The sequence below is a fragment of the Labrus bergylta genome, chromosome 15, assembly GCF_963930695.1.
Source record: "Labrus bergylta chromosome 15, fLabBer1.1, whole genome shotgun sequence".
NCBI classification, from domain to species: domain Eukaryota; kingdom Metazoa; phylum Chordata; class Actinopteri; order Labriformes; family Labridae; genus Labrus; species Labrus bergylta.
In genome coordinates this window covers 14,666,326-14,684,084 of record NC_089209.1, presented here as the reverse complement: position 1 = coordinate 14,684,084, position 17,759 = coordinate 14,666,326, and the positions used below count along the sequence as shown (strand labels likewise).

Here is a 17,759-nt window from a genome sequence, read left to right as displayed (position 1 = left end):
TAGACATACTACACACACACACACACGTGCGGACACACGTGTGCGCACACACATACACACACACACACACACACGGAAACGCACTAATGGAGAGTTGTCAGTCAGTGTGAGTGTCTGCAGGAAAGAATGCCCGAGCAGTCAGGGGGCCGGTACCTTGCTCAAGGGCACCTCTGTTGTGCTTAGAAAGTGAACTGGCAGCCCTCCAGCTACCAGTCCAATTTCCATACTTGGCCCACAACAGGACTTACACTTTTGACCCTCCAGTTCACAACCAGGTCCCAGAAGACAGAGCCACTGCAGCCTATTAGTCACACATACAGTACAACCTAACTTCTTTCACTATGGATCTCATTTGACATTAGACATTTCAGTAACAACACAGTAACATTTTAGCATAAACAATTTATTTATTTTTAATTTGAGCAATAAACCTGACCTCGTTTGGGATAAATCAATGATTGAACAGATTTAGAAAGAATTGTTCTTCTCACTTTAATCATCCATTGACTAAAGTTTACTTATTGAGGCTAACCATCATTTGTACTGTTTTGAGACAATCTGGCACAGAGGCAACAGGGGGACAGAAATAAACAGACAAACTGTTATCTGTTACAGTAAACTCTTTGTGGCCCCCCAAGGGAGGACGCGGTCTACACAGAGTGGAAAAAGAAAGCGAGAGAGAGAGAGAGAGAGAGAGAGCAGCTTTTAGAAACAGAAGGACGAGTGAGAGTGACACACTGACAAGCTGTTAGTTCTCAATGAGGAAATTGAAACACTTTGCATCTGGAGGACTTCTGAAGACACAAGCCTTGGAGACAAGTTCAAGGTATTATCTGCTGTTTATTTGACATAAAAATATGGTGGTTAAATTCACAATTGTAAAAATTAAGCGCAAATTTTACAAGTGATGACAATTAACTTTCATGCCAAGCCTTATATTGGCTTGTAGGGTTGCATAATTAGTGATACATTTTAACCTCAACTGTTTGGAAAACTAAAATCCTTGTCAGTTACTTATTTTATGTAAACAGACATGGGACATAAAGTTAAGCTTATAAGGGTTATCTAAAGATAGCAGCAAATATAATAATACAAACATTTGTTGCTGCTAGCAGCTTGGTGACTTTCACTTATGAGCGCCACAGCTTATAAAATACATCAATGGATATTTTGAAGTAAGCATTTTGTTTGATGATAAAATTAAATAGTTTTTATTCCTGTTAAACTACTGGCTCAGAACACATTAAATTAGGCACAAAAATAATCTGCAAAAATAAAAAGTATGAAATCTAAAAGCCTCCCATGCCTCAAGGCTTTTGTGTGTGAAGGACGATGTCAGTGTTAAGGATTTGGAATTTATCAACCATAAACTCAAGCTTTAGTGATACACATGGTTCATAAATTGTCTTTTATATAATTCATAATGTAAGTTGAACTTGCCTTTCTGCTGCTCTTACATCTATGGTCTCTTCATTTTTAAAAATCTATCCTGGAGTTTGAGCATACAGAGCTCGTAATGTTTTTTGGAAATACGCTCAGAAGCAGCAGTAAAAGGTGCAACATAAATGAAAACATGCTAAACAGGGGGAGCTCAGTGTGCATTTCTGCTCGTTCCCCTTATCAGTTTTTATAGCTTTTTATTTGGACACTACGGCTATATCTCAACTGTAAATGCAAATACTACGATAGAAGATGAAAATGTGTTTTACATTTCCACTTATGAGAACTAATTCATTTTAAGATCATTTGTAACCAAGAAGTAATACCGAAAAGACTTCTTAGTGATGGAAAGTACGAGGTTTTTTTTTGTTGTTGTTTTAGATTCAGGCATGAAGTCACAGAGAAGGCCGTGCAGCTGGGGGAGTGGAGACTGAGAGCAGCTTCAGTAAAGCTCATCTGCTTTATCAGGTAGGAATATAGAATGAACGTACCACTAACTGTAAGATGATTGGTGGTATTCTTCATTTAAGTGATCCTGTTAGTTACAAACAGTATGGCTGAAAGAGTTTTCACTTATTCCTGCAGGATGGGCTGTGCTTGCAGTGGCCAGAAACAAGTGAGTGAGGAGTTCTACAAAGGAAAGCAAAATGCTTACACCTCCCACCCGTCCAATCACGTAAGTACACCGCTGACAAGGAAAAGACTTGACCTTTAACTTACTATAGTAGTGTACTTTGAATCCTTAGCATGAATACTTTAAATTATAAGCCTTCAATGATGTACTATTATTTACAGATTGATGACTTATACATATATTGTTCCATCCTTTAGGGGCCAAGTGGAAACTCGGATAATGGTAATTACTGAATTCAACACATACATCAAACACTATTCAAAATAACCAGATGGTGTGCTTTCATGCAGCTTCGTGTAATATTTATCCGGTCATTTAATCTTGTCCCCTGTGGTTGAATCTCCGGAAGCTGCATAATGCACAAATGCAAAAAATTTTAATAATTCAATCTAATTGGATGAAAAATAATCTAAATTTTGGTCGCAATGTGCACAAAACTGTCACCACCTCAGTGTACGTTGGGTGTGTGTCCTCCATTGTGACATCAGTACTTACTTAATCTGTTTTTATACAAAAAACGTATGGTCTCACATGGTGACAGGGATTTGACTGAGGTGAAGAACATTTTTCCTTGGAATGAATCAGGAGACTGAGACTCTGAGCTTGCAGATGATGAGGAAATAGTGAAAAAGTGTGTAAAGTGTATTTTCAGATGGCTGGTTTCTATAAAGGTATTTTTGGAGCAAAACTCCAAGAGCACCTGTGACAGTGGAAATTGTACTTGTAGAAAATAGTCACACATGTGAATCAGTAGATTTTAAGTCACAGAGAAAAAGGCTTTAGTAGTTACAAACTTGTCGAATGTTTTGTCTCTCACAAACACAACTTAACAGTTACACACGGCGGTTCATTTGTGAGCGGAAAAACCAGCATTTGAGACTCGTAGCGGTAGAATCCAGCAGTTGTAGTTATTGACTTGTGTTTGTGCTGGAAAAATATCCAAGAAAAAAATAATATTTGTGAGAACTGTGTGCTGATGTGTTTTGCACCATATTCAACTGCAACAACTGCAGCAAAAAATATGAGCGTATAAGTTTCCTAATTGGCGATTTGTAAAATATGATTTGTGCACCTGCAATGATGAACCTGAGAAGGTGTTACTGTTGTGTTGTGTTTGTGGGAGAGACCAAAAGTTCTACAAGTTTGCAAATCCTAATGCATTTTTCTCTGTGACTTTATCTACAAGTATACTAATTCCACTGTCACAGGTGCTCAGGGGTTTTGCTCTAAAAATACCTTCGTAGGTTTCTTGAGAAGCGTTACGTAAACTAGTGGGGATTAATTCTTAGTGGTATTCTGTTAGATAGGCTGTCTCCTACACCCGGAGAGATTCTTAAACTTTGGCAACAGAAGTCTTGGACTGACTGACACAAGATGTGATCTAGTGTGGCCTAAAACAACTGTGAGCATTGTGATACCTGGATTACAGTACTTTTCTTTTATTAAAGTGAGCGTAGCCTTATGATAACGTTATTCCTTATTATTTATTGCTGCAAAGGAAACTGCGCTCCTGTTTTTGCTGATGTTGTATCTGCAACAAATTGTGCACCAAATTGTCAGAAAACTGCCAGAAAGATTAACATTGTTGAGGTTAACTCACTTTTTATTTGAATTACTTTCGGTGATTGTTTCAGTTAGTGCTGATGGTGCAGCAGGGTTTTGCTCTAATGCTCCATAAAATACAAAGAAAAGTAATGAATAAATATTATCACAGAGGCAGTTATTTTTTCATACCTTTAGACTTAAGACTGGTGGAATTTATCTTGATTTGACTGAAATTCTCAAACTTTCAATTTCTCACGGTCTAAGGAGGATATACTCACTTGAAAGGCCGGAGTAGAGAAATGTCACCTGCTGAACATTTTTAATCACTGATTCTAACCGTTACCATGGGTGATCGATCCATTTGGACTAACTCTTCGTTGTACATGTCTTTAGATGAAGCTGTGTTTGTGGCACTGCATGACTTCAAAGGGACCAATGACAGCGATCTACCTTTCAAAAAGGGCGACAAATTGAAGGTTTTACAGGCGTAAGTGTGGCATCGTCCTTATCCTCAAGTAAACAGCATGTATTCAACAAATGACCCAGGGGTTCTAACCTGAGAAATGATCTGGCATGTTTTGTAGAAATGGAGAATGGTGGGTGGCTCAGTCGTTGACAACTGGCGACGAGGGCTTCATACCGTGTAACTATGTAGCCCGAGTAGATACACTGGAGGTGGAGAAGTGAGAGACAATTTCATACATATTGTCAGAATACAAACTACATTGTTAAAGGTCTGCTGAATGAACGTGTGTATGTTATTATTAAAAGCAGTGACTTTTGTTTTCTTCAGGTGGTTTTTCAAGGACTTGAGTAGGAGGGAGACTGAACGGATGCTTTTAGCCCCCGGAAATAAAGCGGGTGCCTTTCTTGTCCGAGAGAGCGAGACGAGTAAAGGTGACCACTGCAATCACAGGCTCTCTTTAATGATCCCCTTAATAAAAATCATAGTTTGCTTTGTGGTGTTTATCAGGAAGCACATCAAGAAATGTATTATTAAATCTAATTTTAAAACAGTTCTAAAGGTCGTTGTAATTTGTTTTTCCTTTCAGGGTCTTTCTCGTTGTCAATCAGGGATTATGTACCAGAACAGGGAGATGTGGTAAAACACTATAAGATCCGCTGTCTGGACAAAGGAGGCTACTACATCTCCCCCTCCAACACATTCCCGTCTCTACATGACCTGGTTAAACACTACAGCCGTAAGTTCAACACTGCACACATTTTATACATTCAGTAACCTACAACATTCTATTGATCTTATTTTCCTTGAACAGCTTTATCATTTAAAAAAGTTACGACTTTGTGAGGGTCTTCAAACTTTTCATAACTCTGAAAGATTTTTATTTTGCTACCTGCTCTATAGTCCATTTGCACTGAAGTCGACTGAGAGGAAGACTTCAAACCCTCTGTGGTGCATTATGCATTTCCTGTTTGAGAAGAGTGATAGTCTTTCCTCTCTGGTGACTAAACCACAAGATAAACAGCTAAATCCCTAACATGCTACAAACGCACAGAAACCAATAAGACACACGTTTAAACATACAAGCATACACAGACAAGCTTTCGAAGAGATTTAGGGGAACAAAACGCTTCAACCCTGCTCTGTTTTAGTAAGTACGCTTAAAAAACAGCTACACAATTTGGTTTATTATGTTTGTCTGTGTGACGTTTGGGTGCAGGGACATCAGACGGCTTGTGTCAGCAGCTCGTCGCTCCCTGTAAGCCCAAAGCCCCGCAGCAGCCATGGGCACAGGATGAGTGGGAGATTCCCAGAGAGACCCTGAAAATGGTGAAGAAACTTGGGGCCGGGCAGTTTGGAGAAGTGTGGATGGGTAAGAGAAAGATAATCCCATTATTGGCCACATTTGTACATGCAAGAGTGCGGTAAATGAGGCCCTCATTTGAATACATAGGTTTCTACAAGAACACACAGAAAGTTGCTATCAAGACGATGAAGGAGGGAACGATGGAGCCCGAGGCCTTCCTCCAGGAGGCGAACCTGATGAAGAAGCTGCAGCATGAGCGACTCGTGCGCCTCCACGCCGTGGTCACGATGGAGCCCATTCTTATCGTCACTGAGTTCATGATCAATGGTGAGACACAAAGCAAGAGTGATGGACGGAGATTGTTGGTGATTAAAGATTCTCTAGTAAGAGACAATGATTAGTTCTATACATGGCTGTGAGAAAGGAATATATGGATGACTGTTGAATATGGCAGAGATTTTTATTTTTTAGCCTTCAGTTTTAAACAATGGTCAGAAATTTAAAAAAGGACACAATCAGATTTGGTCAAAAATATTTTTTTGGTCCGATCAACAATCAAAATTCTTAATCCTGCAAATAATATTTACAGTTGTATTAAGAACAGAGGGAAGCTGACCACATCCAATGATTTGAGGAGCTGGAATCAGAGCATGATTGTCATGTTTGGTGAAAATAAATGATGAATTTGTCATCATTTCAGGTCAATCACAAATGGTTATTGTTTTTTTTTTTGGTTTTAAACAAAATCATGACTTCTCTTTTCATAAAAAATGTAAAAAGTTGGTTTAGAATTTGGTTGCCTTTAGAAACAGCTGCCTCAGTCTTTCATTTTTGTGCGACTTCTTTAAGTTTCTAAGGAACTACTACGTGAAAACGTTATCTTCGGTTTCTGGCGATGACACAGTTGTACTTCTTATTTACAGGATGTCTTCTGGACTTTCTAAAAACAGATGAAGGGAAAAAGCAGAAGCTACATAAACTGATCGACATGTCAGCCCAGGTAAAAAAAGGAAGTTTAATTCTAATCGAATATTTTACAGAATGAACCTCTTTGCATGTCCTGAAGCCAAAGCTCTTTGTGACTTTTTCATTTCATCATTTTCTAAACTCTCACATCTCAGCGGAATAATGAAATAATGTTTTTCTTTGAAATAAGTTAAATATAGATGCAGCGCTGATTTCCTGGTGGTTAGGTCGCGCCCCGTGTACTGAGACTGTAGTCCTCCAAAATGGCGGGCCGGGTTCAAGTCTGACCTGCGGCTCCTTTCCCGCATGTCATTCCCCACTCTCTCCTGATATCCTACTCTATCCATTGTCCTATTTCAAATGAAGGCAAAGGCCCAAAAACAAATCTTTAAAAAAAAAAAAAAAAAAAAAAAAAGGAATAAAGGCCCTTCTTTTCACTTTTCTTCCATAAAGCACTGTGCACTTTAAAAAACAATTTGTGTTTATGGATTATTTCACCCTCTGCTACAAATAGACACACTAGCCTTCAAACTGGCCTCAGGGACTATTTATACACACTAGCTGCTCCTCAGTTGCACTTTGTGCTTTAACACCAGGCTTGATGAAGATGCGAAGACACATGGAAACTGTCAGCACACTGTCAGTGTGGTTTCTGTGGCGGAGCTTTTGCTCATCTGGCATGAAAACCTCACCCTACGTCAATTATTAACATCCGGACAGGAAGTAGTGTTATTTTCCATCCACAGAAAGCCCCCCCCCCACCCCCACCACCACCCACAATTTCTTTACCCGCCTAAAGAAGCTTTTTCACTTCCTGATAGTTTGGCACTTAACTGCTGATATCATACACGGAAACACAAGTTTACACACTTACTGCAGCTGCACATTTGCATATGTTCCGACCAAAACAACTGTACCCATAAACAAAGGAAACAAACCCATACTGTCTGTCTGCAACATTTCAGTTCATTCTATAGATTCACTTTAACACGATTCAGCGTATTTCTCCTATAACTTAAGACAACGTAATGAACTCGTAGCTTCTGATTCAGTTTCCAATATTTCTCTTTCCCTTTTTATACGACAGATTGCTGAAGGCATGGCGTACATCGAAAGGAACAACTACATCCACAGAGACCTGCGTGCGGCCAACATCCTGGTCAATGAGACGCTGCACTGTAAAATAGCAGACTTTGGCCTGGCAAGGATCATCGAGACAGAATACATAGCTCAAGAAGGTGCAGTATGAGCAGTGTTTGCCCATACCAGAGAATAAATGCACTCAGGGCAGCAGCCAGGACTAAGATCATTAGTTTGCCTCATCTAATGACCCATAATTTCTTCTAAATGTTTGCAGACTTCAAAGAGAAGGCCTTATAACTCTTAATCTTGTGTATATATATATATGATATATTTTTACTTAATGTGTTAAGTCAAAATGTACTTTTCCATAAAATGGTTCCTCTCCAGCAACCTGGAAGTCAACGTACTTTTAAAAAAGCGCATTTAAATGAAAGGGTACAAGAGATTTATGCCTGAAGTGCAACCGATCTACTGCTTTTAAAAAAAAAGAAATAAAGCATTATCCAAGGCGAAGTAAATCATTTTATATGTCTTAAAATATGGCAACCAACCAATGAAAGAAATATTTTATTTACTCAGCAAATATGTTGTAAAAAGGGACAAAAAGAAAACAGAAAATTGACTTCAGTGCAGGAGGCTGTGGCCCTGAACGCATCGTTTCTATTCTAAAGTTAGAGGCGCATTATCTCAAACATTACTCTGACAGACCGCTGCAGTGGATCTCATGCAAACATGTTTCCACAGCAAACATTAGACAGGAACAATCGAGAGCCCATTTTAAAATGCATCTCTTTTTAAATGCAATATTTGAATTGTCTGTTTTAGATAAAGCAGCGCACTAATAAAGAAGGTACTTGTTGTATTTTTAGAACAGTTACTGGGAAAGTGACAAATACGAGAGAAACAAATGCAGAGTTGCTAGGTATACGCCTATCTGCCAATCAAATCTCTCTCATCTCTGGGTTCACACTATCATATCACGCAGCAATAAGAGGAATTAGCAAACACACAAAGCAACACACGGACAAATTCTCAGCAGCCACCACCCATCAGAATGCACAGCTCAAGAACATAATCTCTCTCTCGGTGCTTTTTCTCACCCGTTCTTTGAAAACTAGGTGCAAAATTCCCCATTAAATGGACAGCTCCAGAGGCCATTAACTTTGGCACCTTCAGCATCAAATCAGATGTGTGGTCCTTTGGGATCCTGCTCACAGAGATATGCACTTATGGAAGAATCCCCTACCCAGGTATGAGGAGTGAGAAATAAATAAAAAAAGAGCCACATACTTAAACACACTCTGCAGCTTGCAGAGAAATACAGCTCACAAATGCTCTTTTCTTTTCTCTAAACAGGGATGACTAATCCAGAGGTGATCAGGTGTCTGGACAGGTTGTACAGGATGCCATGTCCTGATGGATGCCCTGAGGAACTCTATGACATGATGATGGTGTGCTGGAAGGAAAGGCCTGAGGACCGGCCGACTTTTGAATTCCTTCAGAACACTCTCAATGACTTCTTTATTGCCACGGAGGGACAATATGAGATGCAGCTGTGAATAAAGAAAACATTTCCTGTCGATAACACGATATGTGAATTGGACGCAAGAAACGCAAGACCAACACGATATCCTCTTTTAAATGATTTAACTCCTTTTTTTTGTATAAATATATAGATTTTAAATGGACACTTTTTTTTACACCTATCTGGAATGTAGAAGATATTTATGACTTCCTTCGTCACATCTGCTAAGAGTCTTTTTTACTGACTAACTACAGCAGCCATGGCGTATGAGCAGACATCATGAGGACTATTAAGACTGACATATGATGTTGAAAAGGAAAAAGGAAATATAATAACAGCACATGCATGATGTTTAAAAAGCCTTTGGACCTATAGGGAAGACTACACAGGTAAAGTAACATTTTTAATGGTACAGAAACAAGCAGCCTGAGATTTCATGCACAACATTTTGCACTAATACAAATACACCGGATGAATAGAAGCGCTTCCTAAAGAGAATTTTCAAATGCACAAATGTTTTTCTGTAAATAAATATTCACATTACTGAAAACTTTGTTTTGTGCCTGTGCGTCACTAAAGTTAGTTTGAGAGCATCACTTTTACTACTATTCATTTGAAGTCAGAGATTAGGGGCTACAACCTGTTTCAATAGTTTCTTGTTTAAATTAGTGATTGTATGATTGGTTGTAAAAACAGTGGTTTTCAGATGGTCAAACCTCAGAATCAGGTGCCACCTCCATAATGAAAAACCTTGACACAATTTTGGTCATTTTCAACCATTCAAATTAGTTTAATAAAAAATGGTGCTGTTTACACCTGAGGCGGAAAAGACAAAACATCACAAAAGACAAAAGTACACCAATCATTTAAGTATTCCACAGGTTTGTCTTTAAAAGCAGAGTGTTTCAATCATTCATTTTTTATCCTGTTTCAGCTTTATGGCTTACGGTGCCAGCACTTTGCTGTACAAAACACACTGAGGGTTTTCAACAATTAATCCTTGATGTATGAAAACCATTTTTTTTTTTTGTATTCCATGTCAAATTTGCATTTCATGGCAATAGCGTTAAAGATAATTACTCATAAACTACCCCAAAGATGCACGTGCACTGAATCATAGGATACATTTCAAAATCCTTCAAAAGCACAGCATAGACCTATTGCCACAGACTTTTTCCCAAGGCACACATCTGTGGCCCATTGAACACATTTCTGCGACCCACTTGTAGGTCCCTACCCACCAGTTGAGAACCATGGTTGTAAAGAGTTACTGAAATATGGGATTACTTCATTATAAGCAAGCTTTACATAAAGCTGAATGTGTAGAGGCCTCTTGCTCAACAGCTTTTTTGATGTGTTGAATGAGACATTAAAATGCAGATGGCACTCAGGTTGAAAGAATAATGAGAGTTTGTATTTAAACAGGATGTCCAATACAAACCTAGTTTAAGTCATGTTTAAAATGAGTAAGTGAAGGAAAATAGGATATTGACCCAACCCTAAAAGACAAACTTTATATAGTGAAAGTTTCCCCCACTGTGTGATTCTGAGAGACAACAGTAGCCTACAGGAAGCCTTTAAAGACACAGACTGAACTAAATTACTCTGGTTTTGATCCTTCAACTAAATGGCTCCTGGGGGGGGCCAGACAGTATCAGGAAGATAAGAGTGAAATGGCCGCGACAGCCAGGGGTTAAACCCTGCCACTTCCTGAGTGTACAGGAAAAAGGAAGTGTGAGTCAGCATTCCGCAAATGCCACACAGCTAGAACAACCTCACAGGACGATTTGGATATGTTTTTCTGCTTATAAATGTGTTTGGTTTTGGGTGGTTAAGAAAAACTTCCTGAGAAGGTTTTTTTTCATTACACTGATTGTTTTCTGCCATAAGTCTCACAGTAATGATCAAGTTCTTATGTACCACTGGCCAGCTATATCCTGTTGTGTCATCAAAACAGCCAGTAACAGCGATTGATTGGATGTTATATCAGTGAGCTCAGTGCTTTCTCTACAAACAGAGGCTGACATCAATTTTCAATCAATTTTGGCAGGTTTCCAAGTGGCACAAAACTGAGAGACCAGAAACAACAGCATCTTCAATTTTCCCCAAAATAATTCACATATTCCATTAAATGTAATCAAATCAATATTTGTATGCATACAAGCGTTCATTGGCTGCCAAAACTAGGGTGATATCCATCTTTTTATAATCGCAAGCAAAGGCAGTTTCACGTCAGTTTAATGCCCGTGGTGTCTTAGATGTTTACTTCTAATGTGAAAATGAAAAATCATCCGAAGTCAGATGGGCCTTTGCTGACAATACAAATCAAATGTAAATTATGCAATGTTAGTTAAAAAAAAAAAGACATTGAAAGTACTTTCAAATGGGGAGAACTGAAAAGGTGAAAAAAGCTCATTTGAAGCAGTTACCATACTCTTGTCATCCTACAGGGGTCAGTGTCACACAATTTACTTTGCTGTCCTGTTTTAAACTGCCACCAATAATAACAGTATAATACTAGAGCTTTACATCAAATTAGACCAGACAAGACCATTTAGATTCAATTCAGAGAGGGGACTTGAGAAACGTTCTTAATCCATCCCCATTTGTGAAATCCACCATAACGTCTCATAAAGGGAAAAAAAATACACTTGGCCAGGATAAGGTAAAAGAAAGATGATGATTGAAACCGAACCGACCCTAAGAATTTGATAAACAATTAGCTTGGATTTAATATTCACATTGACAGCAGATAATTGCATCCTCTGAAGATGCTGTAAATGCGTGGACATACTCTGGACGCTATGTTTGAAAATTCCTCATTAATCCTATTTTAGACCTATCATAAAACCTGCAGCTATGTGGAAAGCTTCCAACAGTGTAAAACCTCATATATTCTTTCCTGTACCATGGTCAGAGTCACAACAGCTCTAACCATAGGGCCATCCTGCCACACAACAACCATATCACACTTTTCTGTTTTAGTTGGCTTTTACCTGTTTAATTGTCTTGGAGGTTTAATTTTACTGGTAGACATAAAAGATTAGAAAATAATGTTTGATTTAAGTTTCTGTTATCCTGTATGACTCAAAAAGAATAATAATTCTAAAATTAAGCCTTATTCTTGCAGGGTAACAACTACATTACTCTGCTTTTGCTCGGTTTGGCAAATGTGAGAAGAAACCATCTGTTGATAGGGATTGTATTTTTCTTTCAGAGCAACTCTCTGTGAATGTTGTTCTTCATACTAACACAGCAATCTGTTGTTTTCTGTTGTTTTCTGTTGTTACAGTCAGGGGGAAGCTCAAATGATGTGAAACAGGGCCGGATCAAAGACATGATCCAGGGGTTGGCCAGCGATAGCAATGGCCACCCTCAGAAGCCACCCCAAAATTCTTAATGATTGACTATTTGCCTTGCCAGAGGGTGGGAATTATGTTACCATCAACTATTTTATTTTATTTTATTTATTTTTTTTTTTGCAGGTTGCTAGTAGCTTTCTTTACATTTCTGTGTATTACATTTCTTTGATTAGTATTTTAGGTTTTGACTTTGGACAAAAAAAGTATTAAGTTAAGAACATTTAAATGACTCTACTCTGTTGCATTACTTTAAAGAAAAAAGAACACAATTAATACTATCTTCATGATACTGTAATGTTAGTAGATAAAGTAGAGGTGATAAAAAGAGATAGAAAAGGTAAATAAATACTTTCATTCAAATGTGTGTGTTCACAAACTTCATGCCACTCCTTCATAAATCAGTGCCCCAGTTTAGCAACCCTGGATAGTCTGGCTGTCTACTGCCTTTTTAAAATGTAGTAATGCTGGGTCAAACAAATGGCTACCATTCTGCTGCTTCCCAGTAGTTCAGCTACTAAATACAATGGATAGTGAATTCTAGACAGACACAGGAATTTCAAAGTAGCCTAAAATACTTTTATGGCCAACTATTAGCTGTTAGACAAAAGCTAACATTAACATAAACTACTTCCTAACTGCTATTTTTTTCTATTAATGGGTACTAGCCTTATGTAAATTAGGTGACAACGGTAACCGCCAACAATAATGTTAGCTAGCTAGACGACTTAAATGTTAGCTAAAAGTAATGTAAGCTTGGTAACTCTGTTTGCTAACTGTAGCCTATTGTGAGCTGGTAACATTATTTTTTTCCTACAAAAATATGATCAAGTAAAATAAATGTTAGCCATGTTTTAGCTTTGTAAAGGGGAAGTTAGTCAGGCTAAATAAACTTAAGCCAAAAGCTATGTGAGCTTGAACTGTAATGTTAGCTAACAGTAATGTTGGATATGGATCTATTTAAAACTAATGCGTTTTGACTGTGCTGTCAGTGCTGAGTCATTTGCAATTCAATATTTTCAGATTCCCTTACTTTAAAAGATTCACAACACCGTAAAATAGCAGTACAACATTAAAACAACATTTGAGCTTACCATCTCAAGCAGCAAGGGGAAAATGGCCGCTGTGCAAATATGTCGGGTAGAAGCGGCTTTCTCACTTTTAAAAAAGCTATCTCACAGCACAAATCCTGATAACATCAATCTTTCATCTGATGAAGCAAGTGAACTACCATAAATAAATCTGACACCGAAGTATGATTGATAAGCGGCCTCACCTTGGAGTGAGCCATGATGTTAACACAAGTTGACAAGACATGTGGGATAAAGGTTGGGAGGCCTAATCACCCTCTCCCCTCCTCCTGTTCATCACTGCTGCCTTTCAGGAATAATGACAGGAAACAGCGGCTTGGACACAGATTGATGACTGATCTCTCCAGAAAGTAACACGTCATTAGCATCTTTTAGTATAACCCTGCTCTGTCCTGTGGGATGATAAAACAAAGAGCATCACCACAGATGAAAAGAGATGTGCTTTCATCTTACAATAATCTTGCTGTTGTCAATGGTATTCAATTTGGATTACGCTCCTCATAAACATGCTTTCTCTCCTGGGCTTTGATGTCATTAAATTAATGGTGTCCATCAATCAAGAGTGTTTGGTCCATTGGTTCTGAGGGCTCTTGAAACAATGACAGAAGAGGTGTACAGAACATTTTGCAAAATGAGCATTTGGACAGTTGAACAGAAAAAAGAAGGACGAGTCTGGAGAGTGAAACTATACTGTAATGTTCATGTAGCATACATAATCAATTGATTTTTTTTAAACATTCTTCCAATACTTTTTTGGGCCCTTTATCTCCTTATATTTTGGTTTCCTTATTGCTTGAAAAGAATACATCCATCCCAGCACTCTTTCAAGGCAAAGCACCAAACAGCTAGCAGAGTTAGCTAGGCCCACTAACCAGGGAACACATTGCTAAATAATTCAGCATCTAAATTGACAGAAGTTGGTGGAGACCAAAAAAACTAAAAGGAGAGTGAATGTTGTAGTTATATTAACAAGTTAGCCAGAAAAACAACCCTTTAAAAAAGGCATTGCAAATATTCCTTTCTAAAGTAAATTATTATCATATCACGTTGGTCACAAGGTCAGACTTCAGCACTTTACTTGAAATCTACTTGAAATCTGTGAGGCTGTTGCTGCCCTGATATCTGCTGGAAAATGTTTCTAATTTGTCTGAATGAGACTCAAGATATGGTACGTTTTTCTTCTTCAAGTACAGGTACCTAAATGTCCCTGCTCTATAAGATAACCATCACACAGTTGCATATAGATATAGATAGAATGCTAGCGCATTCTTAGCCCCAACATAAAACTACAAAACCCTCATTTTCCAGGTTGTGATCAATAATGTAGACATCTATCTATCTTAAGGAAGAACTGATACATAGAAAAAAAAAAGAAAGAAAGCACTTCCTTCTTGGCATAAGTTATAGATCTATACAGTAGGCAGATTATACTCGCTTTTTTCTGACCAAAATTAAGTCTTATTCAGGCGCCTTTCTTGCTAATGGAATTTTCTTTGATGAAGCCAATACAAAAGAAATGTGCATACGAGGCACATTTTACAGAAGCCTGCTTCCTTTGCTCGGGTTGATTGGGTAGGATTTGAGAAACCATCTGCTAGATTGATATTTCCTCTTGATATATGAGTCTATATCCATTCACTTACCGAAGGAGGCCTTTAAAGACATGAGGTAGCAGGAACCCCCTGCCTCCACACACACCCACAGACACACACACACTCACCCGACCCCCAACAAATGTATCTGGTGATTGAACACCTCGGTTGTGCACAATGATGAGTCAAGGGCACCGGTAACTACAGGGACATGTAATTATATGTGCACTAGCGCAGTTAAAAGTACTGATGACCTATATGCAATGTTGGCTCAGAAGTGACCATATAATATAAGGTATCTATTTTCCCAACAATGACGCATTGAGCGACTATGATATGTGTTTTAAACGAATAATGAAGAATCTGACTAATTATTGAATTGTAGTTTTAGAGCTAGCATCCGTCTCTCAGCTAAATGGACAGTAAAACACAAGGCTACAGCTGCAGACTTACCTAACACCTGATATCTGGTGTCATGGAGTCTTTTGATAGCTCACAAACAAGACAGCTGATCATTCCTGATCAGTATGCAGTACCGCATCTGCATGTTTTAAGAGCCCTGCTGTCCTCATCTCCCTTCACCTAGTGGTTTCTGGAGTAAATGTCAACGTACATATTCATGTGTGTGGCTTTGACCTTGGATGGACATCCGCTCAACTATATATTGTAGTAGGCTATATGCTTTCTTTCTTCCTTTTTTCTTCATATTCAATGTCAATAAGATGGAAAACAAGAAAAGTTGAAGGGGAGGCTTTGTTTGGACAGAAATGTACCTAAAACCAAATAACTGATTATTGATTTAGAATTGCTTTTTTGTTTTTTTTCAATTTTCATTTTTAATTGAATCTTATATAAATCCATGAGGGTAATTCTGCTTTTACACCCTGTTATTGAAAGACATGTTTCTCACACACATAGGCCTGAATCAGACAGATGTGACTTTGTCAGGACTGTTTATCGTATAGTGTTATCTCGTTTGTTTACTAATCCTTATATCCATATTAACTTAACTACTTTGTTGCCTGTAGTTATGTGTTTTTATGCTTTTATACACAAGCTGCTCCAGCAAATTGCCCTTGGTTGGATTAATGAAGTTGTTGATCGATTGATTGATTTATATGATTGATTGACTTTCAGTGTATCATCTAGAGAGAAACACAGAAAGAACTTCACGTTTACGCAATTTGTGTAACTTGTAAGGACACTTTCTGTGATAAAATCAAAGCTAGTAAACAATGGGAGATACATATACAATGCTTCATCATTCCATTTTACTGAACAGTGACTGACACATCTGTGAGCCGAAACACTCCTCCAGCTTATTGTTTCCGACTTCACACCGTTAAGTACCTGAGAGTCATCAGGAGGATCGACAATAATGAACCGTAAAACAGTCTGCAGTCACTTATTAAATCACTGCCATCCTCCTTCCTTCTCATTTCTTCAAAAGTTCCTTTACTGGGCACTGAACACCAAGCAATTAACATTTTGAGTCTGTCCTCCAGCCAGAGGAAGTTTCTTTTAGGCTCTTGAGATCCGGTTAGAAAGTTTGCGAAGTGATGACGAAGCATTACAGAGGAGACTGAGAAGTAAAGCAAGGTATTTGGGATAAATGGCGTTCAAAACCCGGAAGAGGTTTGAAGGTGATCCTCTGCCTTTTAGGGGTCTTTTGCACTTTTACTTCCTTAATTTATTCATTAAAAACAAGCTCTTTATGACACCACCTGCATGCGTTCAATTACCCGCCATATAAGCGTGCTTGACATTAATTCAACAGGCAACTAATGTGAAGGTGACACCGTTTAAACACTATCACAGCATCATATATGTTTAAAGCATTAAAGTACTTAATATCTCCTTTCATGTAATTAATTAAACCAATAAATAAATGACATGTATTGGCCATGAATGGATTCTTTACATGTATAAAGAGCTACACCATTTCTTTGGCAGTCTGTTCAAAGTGTTTGATTCAGTTCCCAAATTCTGCAGAGGTGTGCGCATAATAGCTCTGACAGAGCGTCCCACAATTCATCAGTCATAAGTGGAGCTCCTACACTGAGAGCAATAATTCAATCCATTATGGTGAACTGTGTATTTTTGAAAAGAGCTTGACTTTATTAAGACCCCAAAACACACAAAACAAATCTGCCACTGCAAATGCATCCGCAGCTGAGCAACAGGGGCTTCTTTTGCAATCAAGCAATTATGTTCAAAACAAACAACTCGGCCGACAAACAGGACAGAGTGGAATCGAAGAGAAGAACATGTTTCTGGGCAAAGTTAAGAGGCCAAAACCTTGGGTGCTGCTGCTACGTTCCCCTATGTACACACCAATGGTACACACATACATTAGTCCCTGCTAATCTTCCATCATTACACAGATCATCATATGATGTCAAATGATTTATTACCTCTAAGGCTCGAATACTCTCCACTGGACACAAGAACTAGTGATTATAGTCATTTATAATGAAGGGACAAAGTTGCATACATTTTGGCTACAGCGCTACATCCCTCTGCTGATTCTTTTTCAGGGCTGGACAGACTCACCCAGGGGGTTTTTAAAGCCAAGAATATAAATCAAAGCGTAGTAAAGTTATTATCTGTATTGCTATATATGTGCCAATACAGCCACACTTCAAAGAATGGTTCAAACTAAGCACCTTGTTAATAAATCACACATCACTGTTAAATATCTGAGTCTCATGCTGACACAATCTCATAATTTATCTTTACTTTAACAACATGATAT

At 38.3% G+C, this 17,759-nt stretch overlaps 1 protein-coding gene across 1 annotated transcript; it reads left to right on the top strand.

The window, feature by feature from the left end:
- Window positions 1–671: 671 nt before the first annotated feature.
- On the top strand, window positions 672–9,512 carry blk (BLK proto-oncogene, Src family tyrosine kinase). Its single transcript, XM_020638888.3, has 14 exons — window positions 672–826; window positions 1,822–1,908; window positions 2,026–2,116; window positions 2,272–2,296; window positions 4,013–4,106; window positions 4,204–4,302; window positions 4,413–4,516; window positions 4,672–4,821; window positions 5,302–5,454; window positions 5,536–5,715; window positions 6,312–6,388; window positions 7,442–7,592; window positions 8,556–8,687; window positions 8,794–9,512. Exons 1-14 carry the CDS (start codon window positions 759–761, stop codon window positions 8,994–8,996), a joined length of 1,614 nt encoding a protein of 537 aa, XP_020494544.2. The 5' UTR covers window positions 672–758; the 3' UTR covers window positions 8,997–9,512.
- The last annotated feature ends 8,247 nt before the right edge of the window (window positions 9,513–17,759 follow it).

Bases quoted from the DNA above. Each gene is read 5' to 3' on its own strand.
- blk (XM_020638888.3), top strand. From the start codon at position 759: ATGAGGAAATTGAAACACTTTGCATCTGGAGGACTTCTGAAGACACAA. The intron at 2,117-2,271 runs GTAAGTACACCG...TCCATCCTTTAG, and splicing joins CCTCCCACCCGTCCAATCAC to GGGCCAAGTGGAAACTCGGA. The intron at 4,517-4,671 runs GTGACCACTGCA...TTTTCCTTTCAG, and splicing joins AGAGAGCGAGACGAGTAAAG to GGTCTTTCTCGTTGTCAATC.